This window comes from Falco biarmicus, chromosome 8 (genome assembly GCF_023638135.1).
Source record: "Falco biarmicus isolate bFalBia1 chromosome 8, bFalBia1.pri, whole genome shotgun sequence".
NCBI classification, from domain to species: Eukaryota; Metazoa; Chordata; class Aves; order Falconiformes; family Falconidae; genus Falco; species Falco biarmicus.
Genome location: NC_079295.1, coordinates 41,662,909 through 41,675,036, shown reverse-complemented (window position 1 = coordinate 41,675,036; position 12,128 = coordinate 41,662,909). Strand labels below are relative to the sequence as shown.

Sequence of the window (12,128 nt, the reverse complement as noted above, 5' to 3'; positions counted from 1 at the left end):
TGTTCCAAACACATGACCGACCTTCTATTATTGATGTTTTAAAGCAAGGATAGCCACTAAGGAGGAAAATATGGACTTATAACTTCAGTAGGTACTTATAGCTTAAGTTAAAGGAAACATGATATGAAGAAGTAGAAACAAGACAAGCAGACAATCACTTGTAGTAATACAATTATGCTAAGATTGGAAGCAGTTTTTCAATTAATGCTTGTATTAACTGCAAAAAAACCCCACCAAACCTTATTCTCAAGTAGCAATCTTAAAAACATTAACCCAAAATGGATACATTTGTCAACAGTGCTGCTTGTAGTGTAAGCTGCTTGTGACGGTATTATTAGCTTCCATTTAATTTCATCGGAACCACACATCACCAGAACCAACAAATACAGTCATGGTCATGGTCAACTAGGATCCTTTGGAAAAAGATTATAATGCTCTTCTGCACAGATGTATAGAGTGTCCTCATAAGAAGATCATAATGAGTATGCAAAACATTATGACCTGATTTGGTACTGGAACTGAATAGTGACAGAAGATAGAGATCCCTTTGCTGTATTTTTCTTAAATTTTTTTTTTTTGTGGAATAAGTTTCTTCGTAAGACAAAAAAAACCCCAAACCATTAAAGTTTAGCATTTCTAGCTACGTATTATTCTTACATTCTTATTCTCCAGATGTTACTAACAAGGTAAATATAAAACTAGATTAATTAGGTTCCTCTATAGATTAAAACAAAAAAAAAAAATGTAAAGGAAGGCTTTGTCAAAGTAGCTTTAAGTACAGCACTCCACAACTTTGCTAGTTTTAGAAAGACAAAATAACTAGTGTGTCACACATGGCAACTTGAGTTGTACATCCCGCACTCACTCTCTTGAGCACTCTCTCATCCTTTTGCAGAAACTAGGGGTTTCCAAATTTAGCCTCTCTTTCTTCCACCTTCCTATGTTTGCTACTTACCTAATATGCCGAGGGCCATGTAGCAGCAGATATAAAAATGTCTACTCGGCATTACTGAGAAGCATACAGGCCTCAGTAATAACAAACTGCTACAAATTCTAGTAAGTGTTTTTGAAAACATTAGTTGCTTACAACTTCTTTCAGCTGTCAACAAGGTAACAGATGCATTCCTGCACCTGGAAATTTTACTAATCAAAGATCAGTAACAGTTCAGAATAGTTTCTACAGTCCTTTGGCATTCTAGCTGTAATTCAGTAAAATCCTGTATTTTCAGTACTATCTTTGCACTGAGGGCCAGTCAGTGCTCAAGGACACCACCACCATCAGAAAAATTCAGTGCACTAGTCTCCCTTTGAAGTAAGAAGGAAAACAATTCGCTATACTTGGCAATCTCATGAGGTCCCGCTAGCCATTTAACACCTTCCCATTTACTTCACCTTACAACAAAAGAGACAGAACCAAGAAGAAAAATGGAGACTAGTCTAACACTGCTGTTCACAGAAACAAACAGCAATGCCAGCCAAACGTTTAAAAACTTAGGTGGGAAAGACAACAACCATTAAACTGGAAAAAACACAGCAGTCTCCTGGACTTCTACCTTCAAGCACAGCAGCCTCCTACTCAGTTTTCCAATGTGAACATCTCCTGGGTATATCCAAAAGGGTGATGGAACCGGTAGCAAGAGACTCACAGCAGAAGAAAGCTTACCTTAACTTTACATTCTTGAACTTTGTGATGATTTCCATTATGAAGAGTGGATGGAGTTGTGCTCATCTCTTTTTCAGGTCTATTAAGCTTCACTTCATTGAGGATTTCACCTCCATAATCACCCAAATGGTACCTAAAAAACCACGATTAAAAATATAATAATGTATTTCCACTTGCTTGAAAGACACAAACAAACAGTTTGCATAAAACCCTTTCTAATTTAGCTTCTGAAGTTTATGGTGCTACACAAGTCTTCGGCCGTGCATGTGTTCAGAAGACTAGCACCGATATAGGAATATATTATAGGAGGTATTTTCAGATTTGATGAAAATTAAAAACCTTGGTATTATAAATGACTTCTTAAAGATAAGAATTTGCAATTTTACCTTTTCTCAACAACTTCTAATGTTAAATGCAATAGCTCGCGTTTTGTTTTTTCTCTTCTCTTAATCATCTCCAAAATTGTTATGGCTCTGCTAAACTCTCTTCTTAATTTCAACATCTTCTCATAAGACGCTTCATCGTTCTTTCGATTCTATTGAAAGATTAAACAAATTTTAAGTCAAAAGCAAAACCTGGGAGGCATAAATAGCAAAAAACAGTTACATAATGCTGCTGCAAGTGAGAATCATACAAGTACATACAGAAGCTGCTTTTCCTAAAGCATAACCTAGCTGGTAAACAAGGCCACAAAACACAAACACTAACTTGTAAGAGTAAGCTGAAAAAGAACTTTTCAGCCATTTCCTCCCCTGCTTTGTCTGATCAGATTCTGTATCAACCCAGTAGAAGTTTGTCAGAACAAGGAATTCAAGGCTTCCTAAAACACTTTTTCCACCTTGATTCTGCACACGGTAAGGTTGTCTACATATGTGTACAAAGTTGATGTAAAATACTGTGTAATTACAGATTACCTAGTTCACATCAGTTCATGCTACAAATAACAAACCTGAACTGTTTACTCCATGGCAAATGGAACGTCATTTTTCCCTTTTTCACAGAAAAATAAGTTTGTAACCTAGCAAAGTCCCGCAGCTGCTTGTTTATGTGCCAATACCTACAAAAAAATCACCTTTTGAGTTTCAGCTTTCTAAAAAACGGACAGACTGTAAATTCTCTATAGAGAACTGATGGATTACACACTGACTACATCATTCAGGAGGTCTGAAGTTTAGCTGGGTCATCCAATATTGCAACTATTAATAGAGATAATCAGATCAGTAACTGTGGATACCGTAGGACAGATCCTGCAAGATGCTGGGCAGGAATCAAAACAATTCCTATGACCGCAGGATTTAAAGTGACAGATTTAATACAGTGAAATCTGACAAGTTACCTTTCTGGTCTGCATCTTCTCAGTTCTCCTCCGGAAGGCAACATAAGGGTCGTTGTTGGTGGAGCCATCCCTCTTTTCTTGTTTGATTTGGGGGATGAGAGACGGCCCTCTGCAATTCTTACGCTTTCTTACCCAGTAGTCATATACAGCCTTAATAAGGTAGTCATCCTCATTTAGCAGCAATTTAGCTTCTTGAAGTGTTACGAGCTAAAAGACAAAATTCAAAAGGTGCAATTGAAATGGGGGTGAGGTGGTGGTACAGGGAGAAAAATCACCACACATCTCTTGTATGCTTTCTAAATAAACTTAATTCTTTTCCAGCACAAGAGTAAAGGGAGGAAAAAGTATCTAAATGGAAGAACTTAAGCCACCACTTGGTCTTCCTAAGTTAGATATATAGTTCCCAACTCTTCTGAACTAGCATCATCATCTCTCAGAAACTTTCAGACAGTAGTCTAGCACTTCATCAATTCTTCATGAAATCTGAAAACATGGTTTGAAAAAATTACAAGCACAGGATATAAACGACTTACTACAATCTGCAGATCATCATTTGAAAATCAGTAACTTGGCTATTTCTCTCCCTAAAAACAGAAGTTTCTTATTGGTTAGCCATTATTAATGTATGATTCTTTGCAGTTTAATGTTGATTCCACTAGAAGATATTTTACTGTAGACAGAAAATATTCTGAAGTAAATCAGTTTCTTAATTTTTACCCCAAAATGTTTATTTTGTGATAGAAAAGGATAATGACTGTCCCTGTTTATTACAGCTCAGAGACACAAAGATGTGCACACCTTAGCTAAGTTATTTCAGTAGGAGATAGTTAAACACAGGTAATAAAAAGAAGAAAAGTTATCATTTAATGTTCAGCTTTTTATATGGCAATCAGACTCTAAATAAATGCAAACCCCATCATTGATTAACTAGTATGTTTGCTTAACATGCTCACACCATCTGAAAACCATTCATTAAATAAAAAGAAAACAGTATCTCTAATATTACTTAAAACAGAATTTGCGCAGCATTTCATCTTCCCTGTAACTTGAAAAATATCAACTGGACAACCTAAATTTGCAGTTCTACAACATGCCAAACTATGTTAAATCTTGTCCCTACATTAGGGTAAGCAGAAAAAGAAACAACACATTTCAGAAAAATAAGGCTATCCTAACTAGAACCACTGCTACTACATAAGTGTTAATTCCAGCCAGAGCAGAATAAAACCCTTGCAATCTACAGTAGAACTAGAAAAACACAGAACTGTTTTCAAAAGAAGAAAAAAAAAAAAAAAAAACACCAAAAACCCAACAGGCTACTAATGCCTCTGTGCAGTATTAAAACAATAATTTTGCATCTGTTCTAACTAGAATGGACATTAGCCTGGTTAATCAAACACACATACTCACCAGCATATCCTACCCACATGTAAAAGTTGATATGATTATGTATGTAGCTAACACACAACTTAAACATCGCTCCATCACTGTGAACAGTGCTTAAAAACAATTTCAGTCTTGTTTGTCCTCTGCTCCCTTTTTTCCATTAACATATTTCTTAATTAAAAAAAAAAATCTACTCTGCCTTGAGTGCACAGTTAGCAACATTAAGTTAACCCTGCTTGCTTGTTTTTGCAAGTAACATGGATGCAATAATCTCTATATTCCCTACTTAAATCAGGTTACCAAAAAGCCCAAGAGGAATGTCTGGAACCCCCTCCTTGGCGAGGAAGGCACTGCCACCAGCATCCTTTTGTATTTCAGAGGTAAGTCATGTAAACTGAAGCAAACTGTATAGTAGCTCCAAGCAGGATTTGAGAGCACTATAACCCCATGTGGGGAAGGAATCTGCCAGGCAGCCAAACTTCTTTCTTTCCCAGGCTCCAGTAACCTGCAAGAATTTTTTTTATCTTAGCATTCCTAACACAGAGCTTAAAACAGAGCTACTCAATATCAGCTGAAAATTTTCTGTAGCCTAAAAGTAGGACAAGAAGCTTGAACACACAATTCACAATCCCTGAAGTCAGGCAAAAAATACTATACATGAAGTTCCACACAGATTTAATCTGCGAAGACGAATTTCTCTTCACACACCTTAAAGAGAGAGTCTATGCTATGAGAATCAATTACAGTGCTTCATGTGCACATAACAGCTTTCCTGTCATGGACTTCCTTAAATAACCACTTTCTGGTTCTGCTATGTTTCGGTGTTATTTACATTTAAGGGGAAGAGAAAGGGGCGGCTGCCCACAGAGAAAAATTTATTTCTCATAATATTTTATTTTATGAAAACATCATTCAGTTCTTAAATTTATCTTCATTATTCACGCAATCAGGAAAGATGAAACGAACATAAGGAGGATGCAAATTAACCTTGAAAACTGATAATCAGAACTGCTTTAACTGGAAGTCAAAACAGTGTTAACTATATCAAAGCTCTAAGAGATCCAAGTACCACATGTTCTACAAGTTATCATCCAGTGTACTCTGCAGGTTTTTTTCTTCACATCCCATCTTCTTAGCACAGTAAGAAATATTTACCTAATCCTTGTTAAAGTTGCTCTAAGACGTAGAGAAGACAAAATCTGGGCTCTCAACACATAGCATTGAACTAAATCAGGCTAACTAACTGAGGCAGAGCTGCAGATCCTGCAATGGATTTTTTCTCTCCTGTGAAACATCCATCTCACTGAGAAATAACTCTACCTATTTCAAACTTGCCTTTCAGAAACTGATCCTTCAGGTGTAACTTTTGAGTAACATTTTTGGCTTTAAGACCCTTCTCCAGACACTGGCACCTTGGAATACCATAGGAACTGATGTTAAGATACTGGCACCTTCTATCCATGACCAAGTAACACACAGCACACACCTGCTTCTAAAGCAAAGAAACCAGCCTCCAAGTCCGAATTTGAGTATAACTTTTTCTGGCATCTGTGCAGTTTCTACTCCAAGGGCCCAACCTTCACAAATGCTTTGCTTCACTTCAAATGTCAACTAAGGTCAATGTCCACCCATACCAAATGAAACAAAGATTTTGGATTCTCTTGTGTTTATAGCCAAATCTATAGCCCTACTGATCACCACAAGCTTCTTCCATACCAACCCAGGCAAAACAAGATGTTTTAAGCTGTTCTCTCTAACATGCTGTGGTCAGGAATTAGCATTTAAGAACAACTCCCTCCAACCAGCCCCCCAAAGCTCCCTCCCCACCTGTTTTTCTTCAAAGTTACCAATATTGACAATAAAGGACAGTAATGTGATTTCTGTTTAACTGCAGACTCACACAAACACAACTTACTCTGTTAGTAGGAAATAAAACACTGAATTAGCAAATGAAAAACCACCCAGAACCACCCCATCAGAAAATGCAGACATCAAGAAACCTCCATGATTTCTTAACACAGTACAATACCTGACTAGAACTGGCTTTTTCGAGTCTGTCAACCATTATTTCAAACTGCAGCGGCTTGATTTCCATCTTCCGATTTAGTCTGTTCAGTAAGGTTTCATCCTCAGAATCCATATCATAATCTGGCTGTTCGTTGTCCAGATTAAAAGCTGAAACAAAAATATACACACAGAAAAATCTGAAATGCTTGGGAAACAACAAACTATGGAAATACAGAAGCATGCATATGACAATCAAATAAAATGAGTGATACAATTTCAGATTATCACATCTCTATTGTAATACTTTTTTCATTACGCTAAAAAGTTTCCCCATAAAACAGCCGCAAGACAGTAGTTAGAAGTTGCTTGTGTCTGACTTCCAATATGAGAAGAACCAAAGAAATTTCATTTTATTTCAAATGGTTTGAAGGGGTGACAGGGAAAAAAGCTTTAGTTAAAAAATAATCCACAGATGCATAGAAATGTTAATATATCTTTACAAAACAAGAGCAACAATGTTTCTTACTGTTGTTATAATAAAGGTCCTCCAGAGTATCACAGTAAGATTCTTAACAATTAAGATAATTTTCAATCGAATCCCAGACTTGGAGAAAAATCACTTACACTGAAGCTCCAATAAAATGTCAGTTGCTTATTTTTAAATAGTTAACAAACCTGGAATCTTAAAATACTTAATAGACTAAACCTTTTTATTTTTTTTTCCTTCATATAACTGCGACACAAACTATGCTAGACTAACTGTGGGAATTGTTACCTTTTCTTCCAAACCAACTCAACTCTAGATGTAGAACCTGAATATTCCCACATACTCAGCAAAGAGCAAGTTCCTGACTTTACAGCAAAGCTCATTTATTACAGATTGTGCTATTAGTTTTCCACATTTAGACAAAGTTTCTGGTCCCACCAAAAGCAGAACTACAACACTCCAAATAATTCAATCAACAAGTAACTGTATTAACAGCAGCGAAGGGTTCTTGAAATACATTCTGTTCTTATTAGACAAACAGCACTTATATTTATGCTCTTAACTCACGGCTATATCCGAGCACTAACTTCAAGAAAACCTCTGCTACTGAGCTTTCCAGTAAAGACTCTTCCCCTGTGAAAGCCTTAAAACAAAAGCTTGGAAGACCAGGAACAAAAGAAAACACTGAAAAAAAATTAATAAAATCTTTAAAGCAAATTATAGTATATTCTCTCCCATGGTCTGGCCAGTCAACACACAAGTGGTAAGCAGCATACTCTTGCCATATAGCAAACTAGCCCAAGACCCCTCTTTCTGAAACAGAATAGCTAAACCACTAACCAGCATGTAATCTACTTGGCTACGCATGGAAGCTCTGTCAGATACAGCTGAGAAGTGCTCACAAGCAGTCCCTCACCACTTCCAGCTGCAAACTGCTACCTCTCGGAAGAGACAGTGCTCAACTACAAACTCTGACAATACCACGTGGTGAGAAGGCTTCTCCGGCCGAACATGAACACACACACTGTAAGCATAGAATAAAAATTTATTTCAAGAAGAAATTAACATAGCAGACTGTAACTATGTATCAAATGGAATTATTAATAATATTAATTCAATAATAAAAAGTTGCATGGCAACTTTAAGACACTGTCATTGGGCACATGACCCACAGCTCTCCCTCTAACCACCATATTTGCACTACAGCTTACAACACTGGATCCTGCTTCTCCAGTGGCATCTGGCATAAGTTTTGAGAAAAAAACTGACCCTTTTTAAAAAAAATAATTCAGTCTGTAAAAATGCACTAAAAGTGTCATCAGGCCAAACTATGCACTTAGATTTAAAGTACCTGGGGTGACTGTCACATGATCCTGTCCAATAAGCTGAACAGCCAGTGACCAGCCAAACAACAAACTAGCAGCCAAGGGCCTGCACTGGACTTGATGAAACCAGTCTGCTACCTACCATCTTCAGTGCCTGTAAGCTTTGCTCCAACTTCTCCCGTGTGGTCCCAGCAGAGCCACCTGGGAGCACAGTGTTGGCACCAACATCACATCACCCACATCACATCACCATCACATCAGCCACAGACCGAAACGGGGTGAATTGTCCCGTCTGAGCTGTAACCCTCACTTCCCAACACTGGAAAAAGCTTCTCTCTCGTACAGCACTGACCTGTGCTCAAACGTGGGCTGAATATGTCTGACTCCAACTGTCATACACCAGCATTTCAGAATTCTTCAGAGCTCTCCCAGGGAAGTCCAGTCCTGGCAGCTCCTACTTCTCCTGCTGCTGTGGAACGATCCCTGATATTGCACTTCCCCTCCACTACAACCTGTAATTCACTGACCTCTTAAGCATGAGCTACCACTTTCACCAGAAAGTAATTTCATTTGTTTTCCCTGACCCAAGACCACCCCCAGTGCCTATGAAACTACTACAGCCCTAATGTACACTGTGAAATCACATACCCACAGCTCTGCTCAAGGGAGGTGGTCAAAGTTTTCTAGACCAGGTATTCCCGTTATTTTGGAAAAACTCTCCTAACAATAAAGCCGGTCTCTCTACTCCAAAAAACAGATGTTTAACCATGTTTTTGCAGATGATGTGACAATACCCAGAAATCCATACAAGTGCAGAAAAGACACTGCTTGTTTACCCTCAGACAGATGTTGGATCTTACAGACAAAAAAAAAAAGCAATGTCAACCTATTACTAAATTATCTACTGATCAGGTAATCAATTCCCTGCAAACATAACGTTTCAAGACAATTTCTTTAAACCAGACTACCAGAGAGCAGGAGGATCCCTATGCAGAGAAGACGTGATGCTGTTCACCTGTAAATTGTAAGCAGTGCCAGTGAACTTGCCTTTGTCTTGAACCATGTACCTTCCTGCACCACCTTTCAGAACTAAATCAGGCAGGCTCGAGTGAGATGCTAAGGAGACACTAAGGCTAGCAAGAAGAAAAGAAGCCCAACCATTCCACCAACAAGCAACTTAAAAGACCAACCACCCCCAGGAATGCATTATGGATATTAGTGACAAGACGGCAAGATCTCCATCTCAAAAAGGGAAGGCAGATTACCGCACTGCCAGCACCTAATGCAACCCTACAGTACATCTTTGCTGAAAACAGGGGAGTTCCTCCCTCCCACTGCTAGCAAGCCAAATCAGTTTGCAGGGGCACCCGGTAAACACCAGGACCAGTTCAAGACACACAGAGGTGCGTGTGCAACCAGAAGTGGAACAGGGAAGCAAAGTGGAACCTCCCCTCCAACCATTACATTGGTTCATCTGCCCCTGTGAACTGCGGCTAAGTAACATATCAAGTCCGCCTAACTTCATATGTTGGACTAAATTATTTGCTCATAAAACATCAGCCCTCTTAGCAGTCATTTTGAGACTTCATGAATAACAAATGAAGTGCTGAAGAACTGGAAAATCGAAAAAAAACCTGTAATCATTAAGAAAACAAAAACAAAACCCAAAAACTACACCCTGAACTTCAACTCTACAAAAATATTTTGAGAAATAATCAAGATGACAAGATAAAAGGTATCCAACATGTACTTGCCAGGAACAAATTAAATCAAATAAATCCAGTCTCACTTTCTTAAACGAAAAGACGTCAGTACTGTGATGTGAGAACAGCAGTAGCCCTTGTCACATACGCTGTTTTTCATACCATCTTGCAATGCTTTTCTTTTGCTAGCAATGCCTCTCATACGATTTTCATGACCTGTAGTTACCAATACAGTTCATTCTCAAAGAAAGGGGGGTTACATGGAGGCTGCAGGTTAAGGACACTGAAGTAATGGAAGCAACGCTTGTATTCCAACTCCTGTGTCAATGCAGAAAGGAAGGCCACAGAGCCTCAGCAGCCTGTGGAAGCACATGAGGCTCAGGAAATGCAATGCTATTGCTCTAACCGCTGCATGCAATCGTAATGAGTTAATCGACCCAAGCTGGCTCACCACAGCTCTCGGACACTCATCAAGTGTCCACCTTCCCTTTATCTATCATTGCTCTCTGAAACACACCTTCAGTGCCATCCTCAATCATCACTTTTCTTCTTTTCCCAAGCATTGAGTGAACTGTACTGGTTCCAGAAGACGACATCTTTCATCCTGGAGTTGGCCTCCAGTATGGCAGCTTGCTGGCTTCAAAAGCCATCACAAGACACAGGTGGTTTATGTGCTCCCTGATGTAACCACCCATCACCACCCCTCTGCTCCTGCCCCTGCCATAGCAACAGGTGGAACTGTTCATTCACGCCTGCACGAATTAGCGCAAAACCACTCAGCCACAGAAAGCACTGCATTTCAGATGACCCGCTACTAGTTAAACACAGCATTCTAAGAGCAACCAATCTGCCAGTTCACATAGTTAAAAATGGACCTATATCCCTTTTTCTTGGTTATTCCTGGGAGATTCTTGTGATTGACTGATGAATCTAGCTCTCCTACTCCAAAGCTGCTGCATTCCTCCACACTGCATGTTTCTACAGTGCACTGTTAGACAGGGCCCCAGTGATCCTACCAATTAAGTTTACTTCATATGAAAGCTCAAAACTTTTTTGCTTGCTAATTGCTGTTGCAGAACCAACATGCTCTACCACTTTAACCATTCCCAATGGCAGTACCTGTCAGACAGATTTGCTTTTGTTTACTTAAGCTCCCCTAGGAGCTGGGTTTATACTAACTTAAAAACAAACTGCATTTCTGTAAGTTACGCTAAATTCGGTTTAACTTAGCTAAATTAACTAATTTAATTTACTTAACAAAATTAAGGCTGTGGTTCCACAGTCATTTTAAGCTGTCATCGGCATGAGTTACCACTGAAACAAGCGGTTCCACTAGCTTCCCTCCCCAGTAAGCCACGTTCCTATCACCTTGCTACACCAGCAATCATGCAACAAGCCACAACAGAAAACTGATACGTAGTATGGAGGTTCACCTAACCAAAAAATGAAAGATAAGCTTTCTGCCAGATCACTTCCCAGAGCTGACTCACCCATGAACACAACTGCCACCAGAGGCACGCTGGCAGTAAGAAAGGAGCAGTGTCGATCCTGATGGCAGCAGCTACATCTGTACTGACCAAGAGCAAATGAACCACCACATCATGGTAGTTATAGCCAAAGTAGTAACAAACCAGCAAAACACCACCACAGTGGCAAGTCTGCAGCACCTGACTGGCACAAGGCTTCCAGCACTCCCCACCTGCACTGAAACAGCTCACAGGGAAGGTGCGATATATATACCTGTTTACACACCTAGGCTGTAAGCCCGCAGCCTGAACAGATCCTGCTACAGCAACTTCTAAACACATGGAACACACAATGAATAAAAACCAGCCAACTCTCAGTTACAAGAAATGCACACGCTTCACTTGTGTTTCTGGTGGTTTGGTTTTGGTTTTTTTTTAATTTAAAGAGTGACTAGAGTTCATCCCATACAACTTAATGATGAATATTTGACCTATATTTGAACAATCTCTGTTACTTATGATAAAACATTAGTTTGGTATCATTACCCTTTATATACACACACATGTAAATTACTTTTTTTTTTGGTGCCATTCTTACTATTTCTGTTATGGACAGTGATTTTCTTACACCCACTTAGCTATAATTCTAGCACAGGTACAAGTGTACTTAACCTATTCTCTTTGCTGCATATTAATAACTTACAATGCATCTTCATGTTACTGCAACTAGAAACATTCTTGTTAAATTATTAAGC

At 38.9% G+C, this 12,128-nt stretch overlaps 1 protein-coding gene across 2 annotated transcripts in view; it reads right to left on the bottom strand.

Annotated features, from left to right (window-relative positions):
* EPC2 (enhancer of polycomb homolog 2) overlaps positions 1-12,128 on the bottom strand; it is a 50,790-nt gene that overhangs the window by 17,390 nt on the left and 21,272 nt on the right. For both annotated transcript variants that reach the window (XM_056349095.1, XM_056349094.1), the window contains exons 3-6: positions 6,415-6,560; positions 3,000-3,206; positions 2,050-2,198; positions 1,664-1,796 (exon numbers count right to left, since the gene is read on the bottom strand). In XM_056349095.1, the coding sequence (XP_056205070.1) occupies positions 1,664-1,796; positions 2,050-2,198; positions 3,000-3,206; positions 6,415-6,560 (635 nt within the window). The remainder of the gene's footprint in view (positions 1-1,663; positions 1,797-2,049; positions 2,199-2,999; positions 3,207-6,414; positions 6,561-12,128) is intronic.